Source organism: Pristiophorus japonicus, chromosome 16 (assembly GCF_044704955.1).
Source record: "Pristiophorus japonicus isolate sPriJap1 chromosome 16, sPriJap1.hap1, whole genome shotgun sequence".
Taxonomy (NCBI): Eukaryota; Metazoa; Chordata; class Chondrichthyes; family Pristiophoridae; genus Pristiophorus; species Pristiophorus japonicus.
Genome location: NC_091992.1, coordinates 14,724,311 through 14,743,026, shown reverse-complemented (window position 1 = coordinate 14,743,026; position 18,716 = coordinate 14,724,311). Strand labels below are relative to the sequence as shown.

The following is an 18,716-nucleotide window of genomic DNA, read 5'->3' as shown; positions in this document are numbered from 1 at the left end:
AAAAAGACTGCAATCAATTCTGCAATATAATCCATACACACCCACACAACACCTCATCAATGGAAACCATCGATGATTTTCCCTTCTCCTCCAGTGTACTGAGGACAGTTTTAGTCACCACTTACACCTTGGCTGAGGGCAGTCATCATAGCACAAACTAAGATTCAAACCTGCACCTTCCCTGTACATGTTGTCTTTACCAACAGAGGCATCAGGAGAGAATGAGGACAGGATGCAGCTTGGCTGTGAGCCCCCGAAGATGAATAGCTTGCCAGTACTCTGTCCACATGAAGAGTGGCCACTTGGCTGTGCTCCTGGAGAGTATCTGGCATCCATGGAACTGTACCCCAAAAGTCAGCGCCTTGGGGCCGGGGGGGGGTGGTCTGGGGAGGTCAAATTGGCGATTTTACAGCAATAATTCTTACCAGCCTGCAATAGGCAAGTGTCCTAATGGCTGAAATAACCTATAAAGGTGTTCTTAAGGAATTTGGGCTTGAAATTCTGCTATGGATAATTGCTTTTCTAAAATGATGTACATAGCAACTATGCACTTTTACATTTTATTTCTGATGATCAGGTAGACTCTAAATATTAAAAGGGAGAGAGCAATAATTGTAAGTGTCATATTGAATAGGTTTTCTAATTTTTCTTGCAGAAGAAGTTGAGAAAAGAGACAAGCTCCTTTTGGAAAGAGAACCAGAACGAAGAAAAGCAGACTTGGAAAGAGTCAACAATGTGCTCCACATAGAAGAGGTTAAAGCCGAACTCCAAGCAGTTCCTGCACTTCCGCTCCCGAAACCTTTGCCTCCTCCCGCCGCAGCTACCTCAGTCGTTGTGTCACACGGGGTCAGTCCCTCCCTGGCTCCGTCACCGCTTCCTCCCCAGATCGTGCAGCATCACCAGCCGGTCCCGAACCCCACCAACAGCACCAGGGAAGTGTCCCGGTCCCCGCCGGTGCTCCATCGATCTCCGATCTCTACGCTCGCCGAGCCACAGCCCGGTCCGCCGTTGGTGAGCAGCCCGCCCCAGCAGTTTACAAGTTCAGTGTTGGAAATCCCAGCGCATCATGTCATCCAGCAGTCGCCCCTGCCGCAGCAGCCCAGTGGCCTTAAGCCAAGCCCCATGGACGATGGGAAGCCCCAGGATCAAAAGAGAAGGCCAGGAGGGTGTGTGTCAACTAATTACTATTCCTCTAATTGTCGGTGGTAGCCCATCAGTTTTGAAATAATTATTTGCGTTTCTAACTGATCGTTGCATTTAACTTTCACGGAACTTTAAATAATCATTTGGCTTGCAAGCCATGAAATCTAAAAGTTTAAACGTGGGGAGGAGGAGAGAATAATGAAAATTATCAGCAGCATTGAGAGTCTATACAATTACCAAGCTTTTGAACAGTTTGAGAAATTAAATCAGATTGTTCTTTTTCAAGAATAGATTCAATTTCTAGCACTGTGTAGTGGCAAGCCATCAGAACCTCTTTTTTAATTGTCTACAATAAATATATAGTTTCAGATATCAGATACTTGGAGGCAGTAGCTACTGAATGTGTTTTGCTGTTTGTTTCTCTGTATTTGCTCTGGTGAAGGTAAGTCCATGGATCGGTTTGAGTAAATTCTATAGAAGCATATTTTGAAAAGGAAATGATATAAATAGAAGCTTTGTCGCTATTTATTGAAAGGGGCGTGTGGAATTTTTAAACCGAGGGTTACTTTTCAAGTACACGCCAGTGACTAGGCTCCTCAACCACCGCCACCGATGCCGGAAAATTGCGGGCAGTGCTTGTGACTTTCCAATGTGTGCTGGTGACGGGTAGGTTCCTGGTTGTGACATGTGCTCAGGACAGCTGGGCTTTGGTGTACGCTTGAACTGTAGAAAAACAACCAGCAGTACAATTCTAGATTTTATCGCTCCAAACTTGGGTTGGGCCTGGAGGGAGAGAGGATTCTGAGCTGTAGAAAGAAAGACTAGCATTAATATAACGCCTCTCGCGACCTCCGGATGTCCCAAAACGCTTTACAGCCAATGACGTACTTTTTGAAGTGTGGTCACTGTTGTAATGTAGGAAACAGCCAGCAGCAGCCAATTTGCACACAGTAAACTCCCACAAACGGCAGTGTGATAATGACCAGATAATCTGTTTCTGCGATGTTGATTGAGGGATAAATATTTGCGAGGACACTGGGGATAACTCCCCTACTCCTCTTCGAAATAGTGCCATGGGATCTTTTACGTCCATCTGAGAAAGCAGACGGGGCCTCGGTTTTATGTCTCATCTGAAAGATGACACCTCTGACAGTGCAGCACTCCCTCAGTATTGCAAGGGAGTGTCAGCCTGGACTTTTGTGCTCAAAGTCTCTGGAGTGGGATTTGAACCCACACCCTTCTGCGGGTGCTACCCACTGAGCCACGACTGACACTGGGGGTTGCAGTGATTGCGGTAGGAACATTTAAGATGCACAGGAGGTGTATTGGCACAGCATTAAAATGTATTGTGCACATGTCACTTTTATTTCCTACACTGTGTTGGTATGAAATGCACCCAGTGACCATACTGAAAGGGGATTTTTGGTAAGAAATCGTGGAGGTGTCGAGAACTAATACTCTTCAAATTAAACACTCTACATGTTAAATGTACTCCAGTCTTTTCTTTGTGGTAAAGCTGACACAATCTGATTTGCCTGGTTTGAATGATGTATTCTGCCAGCTACCGGCAGTGGATGTGGCGAGGTTTACCGCTTAAAGTGTTGTCTGGCCCTTCCCAATTGTGCCGGGTTTTGATACTGCGATAAAGTATGGCCGATTCATTCATTGGCGTCATTCCTATATTACCCCACAATTTTCTTTCATTAGGAAGGAAAGCCCAAAATAGCCATTTATATTAAAGTTGGTCAGTTATATAAGGATGGTGAGGATTAAAGACGTGCTTTGTGGTCTCGGTCACAGTCACATCTTTAATTGACAGCTTTAAAGATAAATAGCTACAAGGTGTTTTAATACTGCATTGTAATAAATTAAAATGAGATGGTTTTGGAACGCATTTAAAGGTGAGCCAATGCCCTCTCGATTGCCAGATAATAATGTTGTAATACTATACTGAACAGATGTATTTCTCAGTCCACTTTTAATGTAAGAACTCTGGTCGTAGTTCAGTTTTTTCTGAGAGGGGACTCTGCCCATGCTCTTTGACATGAAAGTTCCCATGGCTACCAAATTGGCATCTGTCTGAAAATTACAGGCAAGGCTGTATATCCAAAAAGTGTGGAGAATTCCATGTTTGGATAGAGCTCTTAACGTCCATTCAAAATCTAATCCCCTTGGTTGACTTTCGGAGAGTCCAACAGTGAAGGCATTCAGTGATTTCATCCTAATTGACTATGCCATAACAAAATGTTGTAAATATTCAGGAAAAAGAAACAAGGAAGGAATTAAACTCTTGAACCAATAAGACCTCCAGTCACACATGAAGAACTGTTCATCGTTCTGTATCTATTTTTATGCCTCTGGGAGAAGGAGCACAACAGAAATACTTTGGCACTTTTTGGGCGATCTCTTGAAACCAGACTTTTTCAATCTACAGAACAGGATGAAGACCCTCGAAATGTTAAAGTATACACTGGCAGTTATTCAGTTGGGGTCATTGTGCACTCTATATGAGGTGCTGAAATGCATTGATAAAACCCTAAGGAAGATGCAAAAGCAATCAACGATTTGACATTCTGGCTACAGTCTGGCCCTTTTCCACATCAATGAGGTGAAGATTTCTGTTCCCACAAAAGCATCCGGGAATCTCTGAAATAAAATAGACAGCTTATGAATTTTTTGCCCATTGGGTATTTGGCTTCTGTTCATCTGTGGGAGGTCCGAGGTCCTCATTCTTGTGGAGTACCCAAAGACTGTGTAGCACCAAAGGCCAATATATTCTTTAGGTGGATTTGAAATTCTTTCATAGTCAGTTGACGTATTCTATTAGTCGTTCCTTAAAGCTTCATTACTGATATAACATGTTCTTCAGCAGTAGGATGCCCAGAGCTGCATGTTATCCATCAATTAGTGATGCCCACCACTCTAGAAAACTTTTGACCTTAATCGTCAGCCTCAAAGCACTGCGCTGAAAATCCAAAATAGATATCCTTTGATTGGATCACCAACTACTTTTTTTCCTTGTTTAAATAAAATCTTGACAGAATGATTCCAAGAGCTTTCTACTTCAAGCAGCAGACGGCTTTACATAATGCAGCATTATGTCAAGCAACAGCTAGTCTATTGTTGAGAATATGGATCCCAATTCTCAGCAGGGACCTTCTTGCAAGATATGGCTGCAGCTGCATAGCCGACGATCGGACTCCATGTCGGAACTTAAGTTTCAACGGGTTTGCTCACAGTCACCCATTCTTCACAAAACCAGAATTAATCCATTCATCCTTCAGAGGGATAAAGTTCTCCTTTCACCCAGTCTTCACTTTGCTGTTACAGCATATGATGTTCTGATAAGCTAGATTCCAAGCTGTAGGAACATCAGAGTCCTGTAGGTACTCTTTCCCTCATTGGCTCCCAGCATGATGTGATTATGTGGCTCTAACTACTATTGGAACATTTTCTATTGTGAAGTTTATAGATTCTCCCTTTTTTTTAAGATGATCTGCCTTTGACATGCACCAGCGTGGTGCAGACAACTTTCTGGCCAGGCTTTTGACAGTGTTACTATCAAAGACCAGATGATTGATACATGAGAGCTCTCCTGGTAGCTCCTTCTCTGTGGGGAAGCACTCGGCTTGGTTGGTTCATCACTATGACAGGACAGTGAGATTGTGTGAACTCACGTTTCACTGTTTAGTAACCCATTGTGTCCAGTTTGCTGCAATGCAGCAGGGATAGTTAGTTGTCAAAGCCTGTCACTGGATAGTCTCCAGAAAATACCTTTTTGTTTCCACGTGCCCAAGCAGCAGTGCATCATGTTTCATAAGAACGTAAGAATTAGGAACAGGGGTAGGCCATCTAGCCCCTCGAGCCTGCTCTGCCATTCAAAAAGATCATGGCTGATCTGGCCGTGGACTCAGTTCCACTTACCCACCCGCTCCCCACAACCCTTAATTCCCTTATTGGTTAAAAATCTATCTATCTGTGATTTGAATACATTCAATGAGCTAGTCTCAACTGCTTCCTTGGGCAGAGAATTCCACAGATTCACAGCCCTCTGGGAGAAGAAATTCCTTCTCAACTCGGTTTTAAATTGGCTCCCCCGTATTTTGAGGCTGTGCCCCCTAGTTCTAGTCTCCCCGACCAGTGGAAACAACCTCTCTGCCTCTATCTTGTCTATCCCTTTCATTATTTTAAATGTTTCTATAAGATCACACCTCATCCTTCTGAACTCCAACGAGTAAAGACCCAGTCTACTCAATCTATCATCATAAGGTAACCCCCTCATCTCCGGAATCAGCCTAGTGGATCGTCTCTGTACCCCCTCCAAGGCTAGTATATCCTTCCTTAAGTAAGGTGACCAAAACTGCACGCAGTACTCCAGGTGCGGCCTCACCAATACCCTATACAGTTGCAGCAGGACCTCCCTGCTTTTGTACTCCATCTCTCTCGCAATGAAGGCCAACATTCCATTCGCCTTCCTGATTACCTGCTGCACCTGCAAACTAACTTTTTGGGATTTATGCACAAGGACCCCCAGGTCCCTCTGCACTGCAGCATGTTGTAATTTCTCCCCATTCAAATAATATTCCCTTTTACTGTTTTTTTTTCCAAGGTGGATGACCTCACATTTTCCGAAATTGTATTCCATCTGCCAAACCTTAGCCCATTCGCTTAATCTATCTAAATCTCTTTGCAGCCTCTCTGTGTCCTCTACACAACCCGCTTTCCCACTAATCTTTGTGTCATCTGCAAATTTTGTTCCATATCCCTTTGATTCTTAATAAGTTACCATTCTCACTTGGCTAGGTTGTTGCACTACTTGAAGAAAGATTTGTTGATGACTGTAAACTAAAACCAAGCTTGCACACTGCACACTGCTGCTAATGGCTAAATCCTTGCAACAATGTGGTCCCGATGGTTTGAATCAGGACTGGAAGCTTTCCTTGAATTCTGGCAGCTCATCGGCAAATGATACCCACCGTTCTAAATGACGTCTTTTTGTTGGAACGGTTTCTGCAGTGGGATCTTGCAATGTCTATTCAAGCCGTGCTGAAATCAGGGCGACAATTCTGCTAACCACTGAGGTGAACTGAATCCTATATATATCTAACCTCCTTCTACAGCCGGAGACACCGAAACCTCCAATTGTTCCAGTGTGAAAAGAGGCCTGTTGCTTCATTGACATCAATTAAAATCACCAAATCAATTCAAGCTCAGCTTTAGTCTTTGACCTCTGAATTTCTACTGTGGGAATTCATCTCTGGTTACACTTATGGAGGAATTCAATAACTGAAACATCGGTTGACTCAGCTACAGTTTACTGGCTGGCTGATGTGCTGGACTGTTCTTGGAGCTTTATCAAGTTTGTGCCTCAGCTGAGAAGCCCCTCTTGTGAAATCCATCTGTTTCCCTAGGTTCTTGTTCTGACAGTCAGGCAGTGTTGAGCAGTTAATGGAAATTCCGTGAAGTAAGATGATAACAACAGGTGACACTGATGCCTTCACCCAATCCTGTTCTTTTCTGTATGTCTTTTCTTTCCCTCTCTCTGTTTTTCTCTCTCTTTCCTTTGCTTGGTTCTCTCTCTCTCCTCTGACTCTGTCCTTTTTACCTGTCTTCTTAACCCCACCCCTTCCTAAATAAAAATCATGAGGAAAATTATTTGTGTTCACAATAAAGAATGTGTTTACGATTTTGCTGTGAATTGCAAATAGATAAAATGTTTTTTTTGCCTCACCGCCCCGTTATCAAAATGGACTTTTCCGTCTGTCTTGTTTTTGATGACTATAAGCTCTTCCCCCTCGACTTGGAGAATTTAATGGATTCTCCCTATTTTCCTTTCCACCTCTAGCCTAAAAGTTCACGAGGAGTTCTCGACATCGTACTGCCTTCACAGATGGTTTACTTCATCACACCACTACCTGCTAAACCACGGTAGCTTTTGACATCTGCTCCTAATACCAGTAGCCTATTGTTCCTGTCATTGGGAAGTGATGGGTGAAGAAGAGTTGTGATTATATTATTTGCAGATTTTGTCGTTGCTGAGGTCTTCTCTTGTTGCACATTCGACGTGATTAGCTGCCTTTATAGTGTTCAGGGTTATGTGGGAATTCAGATATGCACAAGCTAAGTACTTGTGAGGGAAACATTTGCAGAGCAATGGGACTAATTGGAAAGCTCTTTCAAAGAGCCGGCGCAGGCACGATGGGCAGAATGGCCTCCTGTACTGTACAATTCTATGATTCGAACAAGTCCCTGTTAGGTTGTGGGGTGGAAGCTGCCTTAATGGCTGAGTGGAGAAATGGACGGCCATTTTTGGTAGTGAGCTGTACGGACGAGGAATGTTCCAGGTTTGATCCCTTGTCTGTGCTGAGCTAGAAAATCTCAACTAGCGGTTGTGGTAGGTGAGCTAAAGTTAGGTCTGGAGAAGGAAAATATCAGCCAGGGCTCCTGATCCTCATGGCCGTTCAGGATCAGACTCGAGAAGGGCAGACTGCTGGCACCAATGGAACTGGACCCCAGCATAAGTTATTGAGGAAGGAAGGGTAAGGTTGCACAGTAAGGTCATTTGGCTTTGGGGGCAATAGTCCTAAAACCACTTGTTTGAGCAATGTTAATTCTGAATGAAATGGCTGTTGCAGGGAATAGGTAGGGGCACCAGCCAATTCACAGGCCAGAGTAGACCATGCAGAGTGTAGGAAGGGATCAAGAAATTGCAAGAGTAAAATATATTGTCACAGGGAAGGAATAGAGACCAATTAACAGCCAGCGAGATACTTATGTTACCTCACTGTGATTCGTACCTTGCCTGCAGGAGAGGACTCCTGTATGTGGGCTTGTGCAGGTACAGGATACCGCTCCTGCACAGTAAATTTTGAATGTTTAAACAGTGCAGGTGGGGGAAGGCTGTTGTCTCGAAATATCACTCCAAGTGTATGTCTTTGGCTATCAAAGTGGACTTTTCCGTCTGTTTTGTTTTTGATGACTATAAGCTCTGGCTAGGTATTAATTTTTGTCTGATTACATCGTGTGAAGTTTCATGGGACTTTTTTCTACGTCAAAGGCGCTGTATAAATGCAAGTTGTTGTAGTATAAGGTGCCCAAGGATGCCTGATGCACCACATTGGAATTATACCCCACCCAGTGTCATGCCCAAGTAGTGTGAGACAGCCTTCCTGAGGCAGTCTCACACTGCTATGTTCCAAAGTTCCAGGAGGATCTGACCCCAGGATTATGCTGCCACTGTATTGATGGGCACTTGGAACTGCTGTGGATGAGTGCGAAAGTGGCACAGTTGTTCACCCTTTTGATACATTAGATTATTTCTTGTGCCAGCTTTGTGAATTTTGGTAGGTTGGCCGGAATAACCTGTAAACAATTTTACCCTTTTTTCTATTTCAGGGCAGGGACACGGGAAGTGCACAATAAACTGGAAAAGAACAGGTGTGTACTCACTGATACCAATTCTTTGTCTGGATGGAGGGGGTGGGGAGGATTCCTATTCTAAATTACTGGAGTTTAACGGTGTTTATTCTTTTACATTTATTGGTTTGCAGGCGCGCGCATTTAAAGGAATGTTTTGAAACATTGAAAAAGAACATTCCCAACCTGGATGACAAGAAAACATCGAACTTAAGTGTTTTGCGGAGTGCCTTGCGATACATTCAGGTATGAGTAATATGGAAGCATTCCAACATCTTGTACAGCATTATTTAGGAAGCTGAATGGTCGGGTACCATGTTCACTTTCTCTCAAGAAGTTGTATTTTTGTGGCATTACCACGCTTACTATCTCAGAAGATGCACAATCGAAATTTCTGGTTGTGACTTTTTTCTTTGGAGAGGTTTGTTAAGAAGTTTGGGTTTTGTTCTTTCATGGAGGTTGTGCTGGGAATGTTTGATTATTTTTTTATAGAACCGATACTTTGTTGGCAAGTACATCAATCCTTTCTTGCTCCCTCGCATTTGTGATCAATCTTCTGTGTTTACCAAATTTTCCAAGCAGCAACACAGTGACATCCACGCAGGATTTAACATGTTTTTTTTAGAAAATTCTGCCAGTGCTCAACATGACCAAGTAGAAAGTGTGATAGCGAAAGTGTTACAGGAAGTAAATGCGACACTTACAAGAAGTGCATGCTTATATGCAAAACTTTTAATATATAGTGTCACTCAAAGTCATGAATCTATTACTTAAATATAGATTTGAAAAATGTGTTCATGGGATGTGGTTGTCATTGTGCCCATCCCTAAATGCTCTGGAGAAGGTGGTGGTGAGCTGCCTTGAACCACTGCAGTCCGTGTGGTGAAGGTGCTCCCATGGTGTTGTTGGGGAGAGAATTCCATGCTTTTGACCCAGCAACGATGAAGGAACAGCCGATATATTTCCAAGTCAGGATGGTATATAACTTGGAGGGGAACTTGCAGGTGATGGTGCTCCCATGCGCCTGCTGCCTTTGTCCTTCTCAAAGGTGGAGGTCGCGGGTTTGGAAGATGCTGTTGAAGAAACCTTGGCAAGTTGCTGCAGTGCATCTTGTATATGGTGTACACATCCACATTGCGCCGGTGGTGGAGCGACCGAATGTTTAAGGTGGAGGATGGGGTGCCAGTTAAGTGGGCTGCTTTGTCCTGGATGGTGTCTAGCTTCTTGAGTGAATTATGAAGAATTGAGGAAAGTAAATCCACTCTTTGTGTGTGTCTGGAATGATGTTGCACACTAATAGATGTTTTTAAGATTTCGGATATCTCAGCAAGGTTCTCTCTGACGGCCTGGGTGAGGGTGATGATACTCCCTCATGCCCTTGTGTTTACTGCCATTCCTGAGATTTCTTGTTTTCTTCTTGTGCTGACCTTTTTTGGTCAAGTTAACAGGAAAAAATTAATCTTCCCCCACACATCCCAACCCCCAAGTCCTCAGACTACGTAAAAAGTGCTGAATCCTTTCCAACATTTATTGACTTTCTGCTTCCCATGCGGAAGACCCAATAATAATTTTTAAAATGTTGAGTGCCACTGTGAATTAGCACACTGGCCTTTCATCATCTCCAGAGACCAGTTCTGTAATAAGTTCAAGTTAAATGGATTTGGCCAGTCTCAAATGAGTTCCCAGGGGACTTAAATGCAAACATCAGAACTGCCCATATTTTGTAGAGTTGGCAATCCCAATGAGAGCAACCCCAATGCTGAAAATCTGGGTTAATGCATATTCTTGACATTGGATCAAGGGAATTAACCACAAGATTATTGTTTTTTTTTTAGCTAAAGTAATACGGGGAGTGGGGGGTGCGTGGAGGTGGCAGATGAGAAGGGGGAATAATTCACAGCACTAAATATCTCTCACTTGATGAGCTTTAAAAAAAAATCAGAAAAAGTAGTGTTTTTTTCACGAGCCTGATAGTGGGCGAGAAATCCCGGTTTCGCCAGGTCTGTACGGAATGCGTATGGACCCAGCAAGGCCTCACAAGAGCTGGTTTTCAGCGTGCAATGCTCATGTGCCGAAGATTGCCTTTTCCGATCTGTCAAGTTTTCGCTTGACAGATCATCCATATCCTCGCAGCAAGGACATTCACACGGTTCAGATTGGGCTATTTGCCCATCTCTTACCCAGCAAATGTGCTTGAAACTTTTACGCCTGTAAAAGCAGGCACATAGCCTACTTTTACCAATGTAAGAGTTTTAAAACACACAAAAATTTACATTTTTAGAGTAAAAACTCTGTCCATTTAGGTACCTTTATTTTAAACCCTATTAAAACACATTGGGACAGAATTCCCGGCCTCCCCGGGTCCCTACGGAGTGTGTACGGACCCGCGAAGGTATCGCAAAAAACGGTTTTCGGTGCGCGATTGTGCTTGCGTTGAAAACCGGCTTTTCCGATCTGTCAAGCTCTGGCTTGACAGATCCTCCGTATCCCCACAGCCAGAACATTCCAATGGGCACGATTGCGGTATTTACCCATTGCTTGCCCAGCGGATGTCCTGAAAACTCTTGCAGAGCCTACTTTTACCAGCGTAAGAGTTTAAAAACATACAAAAACATATCAAAATAAAATTTAAAAACACATTTTAATGTCAAAAACCCTGCCCACTAAGGTAAGTTTATTTTTAACCCTAATTACAAAACTTAGAAAAAATTATATATTTTTCTGATTTTTTTTTTTTTAAAAAGACATTTATTAACTTTTTAATTATGTGAGGTATATATTTTTTACTATAGTGTTTAGTGTGTTTGTTTTTTTCCCCTCATTAATAGCAATGAGAACTCATAGAATTGCTATTATTGAGAATGCTGTGGAATACTGGACCTGATTGGTTGTGCAGTCACTTGGATAGGACATGGAGCATGTCGCCAGACACAATGAGTTTTGGATAGAATGGCCTTCTCTTTGGGTCTTTAGCCATGACAAATGCAACCAGATGAATAAAGTTTGGTGACATAATGTAAGTATAGCATCAGATAAAAGTCAATTTACACCAACCTGCTATCTGGTTACACATGGGTTCATACTGCAGTGGGTTGTTTTGGAGGACAAGCTTGTATCAATCAACCTCAAAAAGCTTCAAACAAAATTCTGCCCTCTCAAGGTTTGGAAGGAATCAAATGTTTCTCTTCCCACAAAAAATAAATAAGCAAAACTCTGGCCATGCTGTAAGTACTGAACATACAGTAGAACTTTGTCTCTTATCCAGAGCCTATTGGAACGAGAGAGCCGATCAGATTACAGGTCCAAGGCAGCACAGCTATTGCATAAGTAACTGGCACCTTTCTAATTGTGTCTTACTCTTGGATTTTTGCTGCCTGTCATTTCAGTGGGGCTTGGCACCGTTTCCTAGTAGCTACATGTAAGCAGTTGGAAGTGGAACCTTTTTGCAATCGTGTAATGAATCAATTTTTCTCTCTTCTCGCTCCTCCTCTCCACCCCCCCCCCCAAGACAAAAATAGGGCTTTGGGCGAAATGCACTGGTGCGACCTTAAATTCTTTAAATTCTTCATTCAAATCACAAATAAGTTTATTTGAAGAGAAATTGCATAGAATCCAGAGGATTTTCAAAGAGAAGTTTCCTAATTGCTGCAGTTGAGGCATCTTTAGCATGCTTACATAACTAACAAACCACACAGGTTTTTTTCTCAGTTTATGTTGTCATGTGTAACCCTCTGTTATCGGGTCACTGCCACCCTAATGCCAGGATCCAAAATTGACCACCCTTAAGAGAATATTGCTCTCTCAATCTTTTCCGTGTTACTCTCTCCTCTATTCCCAGATACAACCCGGTTAAGCAACACCTCGATTTCAAAATACTCATCGTTTTTTTCAAATCCCTCCATGGCCTCGCCCCCTCCCTATATTTGTAATCTCCTCCAGCCCCACAACCCCCCTCCCCCTGCCGAGATGTCTGCGCTCCTCTAATTCTGCCCTCTTGAGCATCCCTGATTATAATTGCTCAACTATTGGTGGCCGTGCCTTCTGTTGCCTAGGCCCTAAGCTCTCCGTCTCTCTACCTCTCATTGCTTCTTCCAGCCGCTCCTTAAAACCTACCTCTTTGACCATGCTTTTGGACACCTGCCCTAATTTCTCCTTATGAAGCTCGGTGTCAAATTTTTTATCTCCTAATACTCCTGTGAAGCACCTTGGGATGTTTCACCACGTTAAAGGCGCTATATAAATATAAGTCGTTGTTGTCGTTGAAGTACGAAGTCCTCTAGTCACTATTTATACTGACAGTGCTTGCCGTTGAGAATAACAGTAAGGCTAACAGCACTCACCATTATTATAGAGTAAATCGGACAGCAACTTCCGGAGTATGCACATGTGCAGTTAAACGTGCAAATCCGGAGATTGCAGTCCAAGTTACCCTGCTCCTCCACAGGCTACGCTATAACACTACCTCGCCGATAGACTTGGCATTTAAATCAATATAAGTGTTTGAAATTGTGCTAGTTTCCCACTAGTTAGCCACTAAACATGACAGTGAAGGTTAGGGCTGGTGCATTCATATGTAAGTGAATATTTATCGACATGATCAGTCATAATTAATGCCAAACAACTTCTATGGCTTTGAAAATTTAATTTTACAAGTGTGGAGTCCCATTCCTTCAGAATGTAATTAGTATTGGAGATTTTTTTTTTCAATAATTTTTAAAAACTTTTTCTGTCTGTCTCTTTTATCTCTCTCTTAATCCCATCATTCGTTCCCAATCTTTATTTCGCTTTCTGTACATGATTTAAATCTAATTTATAATTCCTGGTTTATACTTGGTTTAGACTCTGTGTGTCTGTGAGAATTCTTCAATCTGATTGGTTGAAGAGCCTCGCTGTTTTTTGGTCCTGCACATGAACGCCACAGAACCCCTGCAGAGTGTGCACTGCTGGATCAGGTGGCCGATGACGGCAAGTCTCGGCTCAAAAGCCTGCAAAAAAACTATGTGGGAAGCTGTCAGCGCAGTGAATGGCAAGCGCTGTTCCTTTGCCACTGACTGCAAAATCCAGGCCATTGTAAATACCTTTTGGGAAGATTTTCCGTTTGGTACTTTGGTGCTGTTCGAACTTTGGAAATACTGAAAGACAGGAAATATTCACAAACCTATTGCGATGCTGTGACACCTATCGAGCAGAGGAATTGATATCACCTTCTGCTCACTTGTCAAATTCCGTCAGCACTACAGTTTTGCTAATTCAAACTAAATGCTTTTTTTGCGCTAACAAAATCCGAGTTATGCAATAATTGAATTATTAAATGATTTGAATTAATAACTGAAGGAAGAGGAGTAGATTGTATCCCCTTTGTCTCCATCCATAAGAACATAGAACATAAGAAATAGGAACAGGAGTAGGCCATTTGGCCCCTCGAGCCTGCTCCGCCATTTAATAAGATCATGGCTGATCTGATCTTGGGCTCAGCTCCATCCCCCTCATCTAAGTTCTAATTGGGTGACCCTTATTCTTAAACTATGCCCCTTAGTTCTAGATTCCCCCACGAGTGGAAACATCCTCTCTGCATCTACCTTGTCAAGCCTCCTCATTATCTTATATATTTCAATAAGATCACTTCTCATTCTCCTAAACTCCAATGAGTATAGGCCTAACCTGCTCAACCTTTCTTTATAAGTCAACCCCTTCATCTCAGTAATCAACCTAGTGAACCTCCTCTGAACTTTACATCTTGTATGAAGGTGACTTATGAATGGAGCGATTTTGAGCTTTGTTCAGTTTTAGCAGGACTTTGTATATATATTTATGAAAAGAATGGTAATTGTTTTGAGAGAAAATAGCTGTGCATAATTTTTGCTCCCAGCAAGTGACCCAGTGATATTTTTTAACGCAATTTATATTGTCATTTTGTAATATGGTGTGCAGGGGATGATTTTCTAGTTGCTTTTATGTGAAAAGGATGAGTTCTTTGGAATGCTAAAGAAGAAAGTATTTCTATTGGACACTGAGGAACCACTGGTAGCACAATACTTAACATCCAAACAAAAGATCCTTCTTATGAATTATTTTAAACAAGTTAACAAGTGCCTTCAAGTAGTGCAGAAAGGAAGTGGTAAGCAGTGGGGTACCAGAGGAGACAAACCTCATTTTGTGAGACTCAGATAAACAGCGTGAGAAATGGACATCATCTCTGTGCATCTTAATAAATGACTGTGTCGTCTTGTCTGAGTCTATTTTCTTCGATGGTTCATGTTTTTTTTTCAATGTGTGTGGATGCCAATATACAGTTAATGCTGCAGTGCTAACTACTGCATTAACATTCATGAATGGCGATCAGGGTGACTTTTTGGTGCAGAATTTAGATATTTTGTTCAAAGGAGCAGAGCAAACTGGGATTCAATAAAGTTCAATAAAGCCTTGTATACATCTGAGTGCAGATTGTAAGCTGTGGCATTCTAGTTAATGAGAAAAGAAAAATAGCCTCAAAGACCAATATAGATTAATGGATTCTGGAGATAGACTGTTGAAATCTCGGCTTATCTCAGTAAAAGGATTAGTTAGCAACTTTTTGAAAAATTAGTTTCTGAGGTATGGGATTATTCATGTAAAACTATACTAACATGCTAGCTGATATCCTGGGGCATTGATCGCTGATAATAAAAATCTTGAGGCACAGATGTGACACTTAGCTGCTAAAATGGAGTTGTTTTGATCGGACTGGTCCTTTTTAAGGCCACTCCCTGCGGAGAAGTGGTCTCAATGGCCACATTCTGAGCCTGATTGTTGTAGGAAGCCTTGGTAGATTTGCTGCCACTTGTAAATCCCCAACTTTTGCCCTTGGGGAGGAGCCAGTTATCAAGATCAGAAAAACCAGCAGGAAACGACTGGCTTTCTCTCTTTTTGTTTCTAATATCTAACCTTTTGCACTTTTGAAATGTGAAATCTGAAAGAGGGTGGAGGCGCACTAAAGACAAGACATACATAGAAAGGACTTGCATTGGTACACCATTCGTGATCTCAGGGCGTCCCAGAGTGCTTTTCAGCCACTATAGTATTTTTTTGAAATGAAGTCACGGTTGTAATTTAGGGAAACATGGCAGACAATGTGTGCAGAGCCATGTCGTACAAACAGTAACGAGATACACGATCAGATCATCTGTTTTGGTGATGTTGGTTGAGAGATAACTATAGGCCAGGACACCAGGAATAGTGCCATGGGATATTTTGCATCCACCTGAGAGGGCAGACCGGAGCTTCGGTTTAACGTCTCATCCAAAAGACAGCACCTCTGACAGTGTGGCACTCCCTCTGAACTGCGCTGAAGTGTCAGCCTGGATTATGTGCTCAAGTCTCTGTCGTGGAGCTTGAACCCACAACCTTCTGACTCCGAGGTGGGAGTGCTACCCACTGAGCCACGGCTGACATCTATATAAAGAGAAGTGCATTAGCTCTATAAAATATAGTGTGCTTTTTCCCAGAAAGACCAAATCTAGTCCGTTGACCCCCTTGTAACCCTCTCTCATCCCATCACATAATGTGGAGTCACACACTTAAAGCAAGAGATCATTTGATGGCGGTACAATAGACACTCTGAAAAGTTAAACACAATTGAGTGGTATATTTTTCCTACAAGATTTGTTTCTGATCATGTTCGAGGCTGCTACATAACCGTGGGAGTTTCGATAGCATTTGTAAATTGCATGAGAGTTAGGTTAGTGTTGAGCTTGATAACAACTTAGCCCACTTAATGTTACATAGTATTAAATAGTATTTACAGCAGAGAAGCAGACCATGTTCTGCCTTTAACATGCTCTTGGACATTGTTTAATTTCTTTCTAAAACAGGCTTAGATACAAAGTAGTTTGGAACCAGAATTGGGCCATGTAGCTCACCCTAACTATACAATAATGAAGCTTTATTCCCTTTTATTTTATAGATTCTTATTTTTCTCTGCACCATATAATTAATCTCTAAGGGGTGGAAATTTGGTCCCGCCGTTTTTGAGGCGGTGTCACCGCCTGAGTGCTGATTTTACCGCCAGGCGTTGGCGTTGTACATTCATCTGCGGGCGGGAGCTCAGGAGGCCGACTGAATTGCGCATCGGGAGGCTGCTGCCATTCTAGCTGGAAAACGGGAAGAAAAGGGACGAAAGAAAACCAAACTCAAACTTCTCCGACTCGCACACAAACTTCCCCACTGTTACAACTAATGAAAAAAATGAAGAAATAAAGAAAGAAAAAAAATGACCTTGCTCTCTGGCCGATTCCGCCCGGGTTCCGCTGTTTACTCAACACTTTTTCCAGGCTGTAAGAACTGCCGGGAAGACCGACGTTAAAACTAAATATGATAGGAGCACTAAGGAGGCGTTGCACGTGTCACGATTTCCATGGCGTAAGCCGGCGGGATGTAACGTTTTAACATCCTTAAAAAAATGACCACCGAATTTCGCGTCCGGCATGAACAGTATTCAGCACTACTCCCAACCGCCTAACTCCCAGTTAACACCTAACACCAGCGTTATCAGCAGGCGTTATCAACCGAATTTTGACCCCTAAGTTTTTTTTTCTATATGTTATTTACTTAGTTTTTGTCTCTCCATGGCCTCACCCCTCCCTATTTCTATAACTTTCCCCCTCCCTATAACCTCCTCCCCTCCATCCCTCTGACTCTGGCCTATTGTACATCAGCATTCCGCTCCCACCCCCCCCCTCTTTGCCCCACTATTGGCATCTGTGCCTTCAACTGCTTAGGTCCCACTCTCTGGCATTCCCTTGCTTATCTCTTCACATCTCCACATCCCTCTTCTTTAGTCAAAACCCACCGATTTCACCCCTCCTAATGTTTCCTTCTTTGACTCAGTCGATGTCTGTTTGCCCCGTAACTCTGTGCAGCATCTTGCTGCTGTATGAATGCCAGTTATTGTTATTGTTGGAATTCAGAGTGAAAATGAAAGCTTCTCCTGGCTTTTAGGTAGAAGAGTACCTACTAACGGAGCTCTGAATTCAGTAATATAAATTGCAGGCCTGTCCGTTAGCATACTGAGTCAGTGATTTGTAGAATGGTGCGAACAGTTCTTTAGTGAGGCATTATCTTTTGAACAAGATTAACTTCAGCCTCTGTGGCATTGATCTATAATTCAGAATGCTCTTCAGAAGATGCTTCAGCTCCCTTGGGTTAGGGTTCCATAGATTCCTTTTGCTCTCTGCCACAGGCCCAAGTGGCTCTTATTTATGCGCGAGCCTTGACTGTGAGTGATTGAAAGCTGTAGGCGACATTGCAGCGGATTCTGATTCAGGCCTCGCCCGACAACCGCGCTTCCGGTCGGAGTTGCTGGACAGCAGTTCGGAGCAGGATCCCATGCCAACCCTAACATAGGAGCATGGAGGCCAGCTGTGACCGGTCTACTGTCACTCAAAGCTGAAATGAGCTAATTCAGCACTGCCCAGGCATCGAACCTGGGAACCTCCCTGCTCTATACGGCTGCTGCATATACTCGCTGAGTCATTTATATAATTATGTTATAGAAATTAGTAATTGTTGGAGAATTAATTCTTATCTGCTAATTAGGATGTCATTGCATTTTGCAGTTGTCCGCACCGGTGACCAGCATTGCATTGCAGTAAATTAATTTACACCCACACTTCCTGATGGAAGCAATGTGCAAAAACACGATCGGCGTCTAAAATAAGATGTTCATTTTCCTGTCGAGTTAGACAAACATTTTTTTCCGTGGTTCTGCTAAATGAATGGGTCATTTCTGGTAGGCAGCACATCATGTAAGAATACACTAACTTTCTAAAAAGAAACCAGCAAACAATTGGTGAGAAGCACAGAAATAAAATTAAACGTTGCTCGCTGATGGATGTAAACTGTTTATTTTTTGTCTTTCACCACAACAACTATGAGCGAGACAACACAGTTCCTCCCAGAAGATTTCCCATCAATGTCAGCTGTGGCTCAGTGGGTGTAGCACTCTCACCTCTGAGTCAGAAATCTATACTGACACTCCAGTGCAGTACTGAGGGAGCGCTGCACTGTTGGAGGTGCCATCTTTCAGATGAGACGTTAAACCGAGGCCCCGTCTGCTCTCTCAAGTGAACGTAAAAGATCCCATGGCACTATTTCAAAGAAGAGCAGGGGAGATAGTCCCA

The 18,716-nt window shown here is 42.8% G+C and overlaps 1 protein-coding gene across 1 annotated transcript in view; it reads left to right on the top strand.

Annotated features, from left to right (window-relative positions):
• Nucleotides 1-18,716, top strand: part of mnta (MAX network transcriptional repressor a) — a 152,250-nt gene that overhangs the window by 21,202 nt on the left and 112,332 nt on the right. The window contains exons 2-4 of the mRNA XM_070857019.1: nucleotides 656-1,166; nucleotides 8,539-8,580; nucleotides 8,694-8,805. Of these exons, the coding sequence (XP_070713120.1) occupies nucleotides 656-1,166; nucleotides 8,539-8,580; nucleotides 8,694-8,805 (665 nt within the window). The remainder of the gene's footprint in view (nucleotides 1-655; nucleotides 1,167-8,538; nucleotides 8,581-8,693; nucleotides 8,806-18,716) is intronic.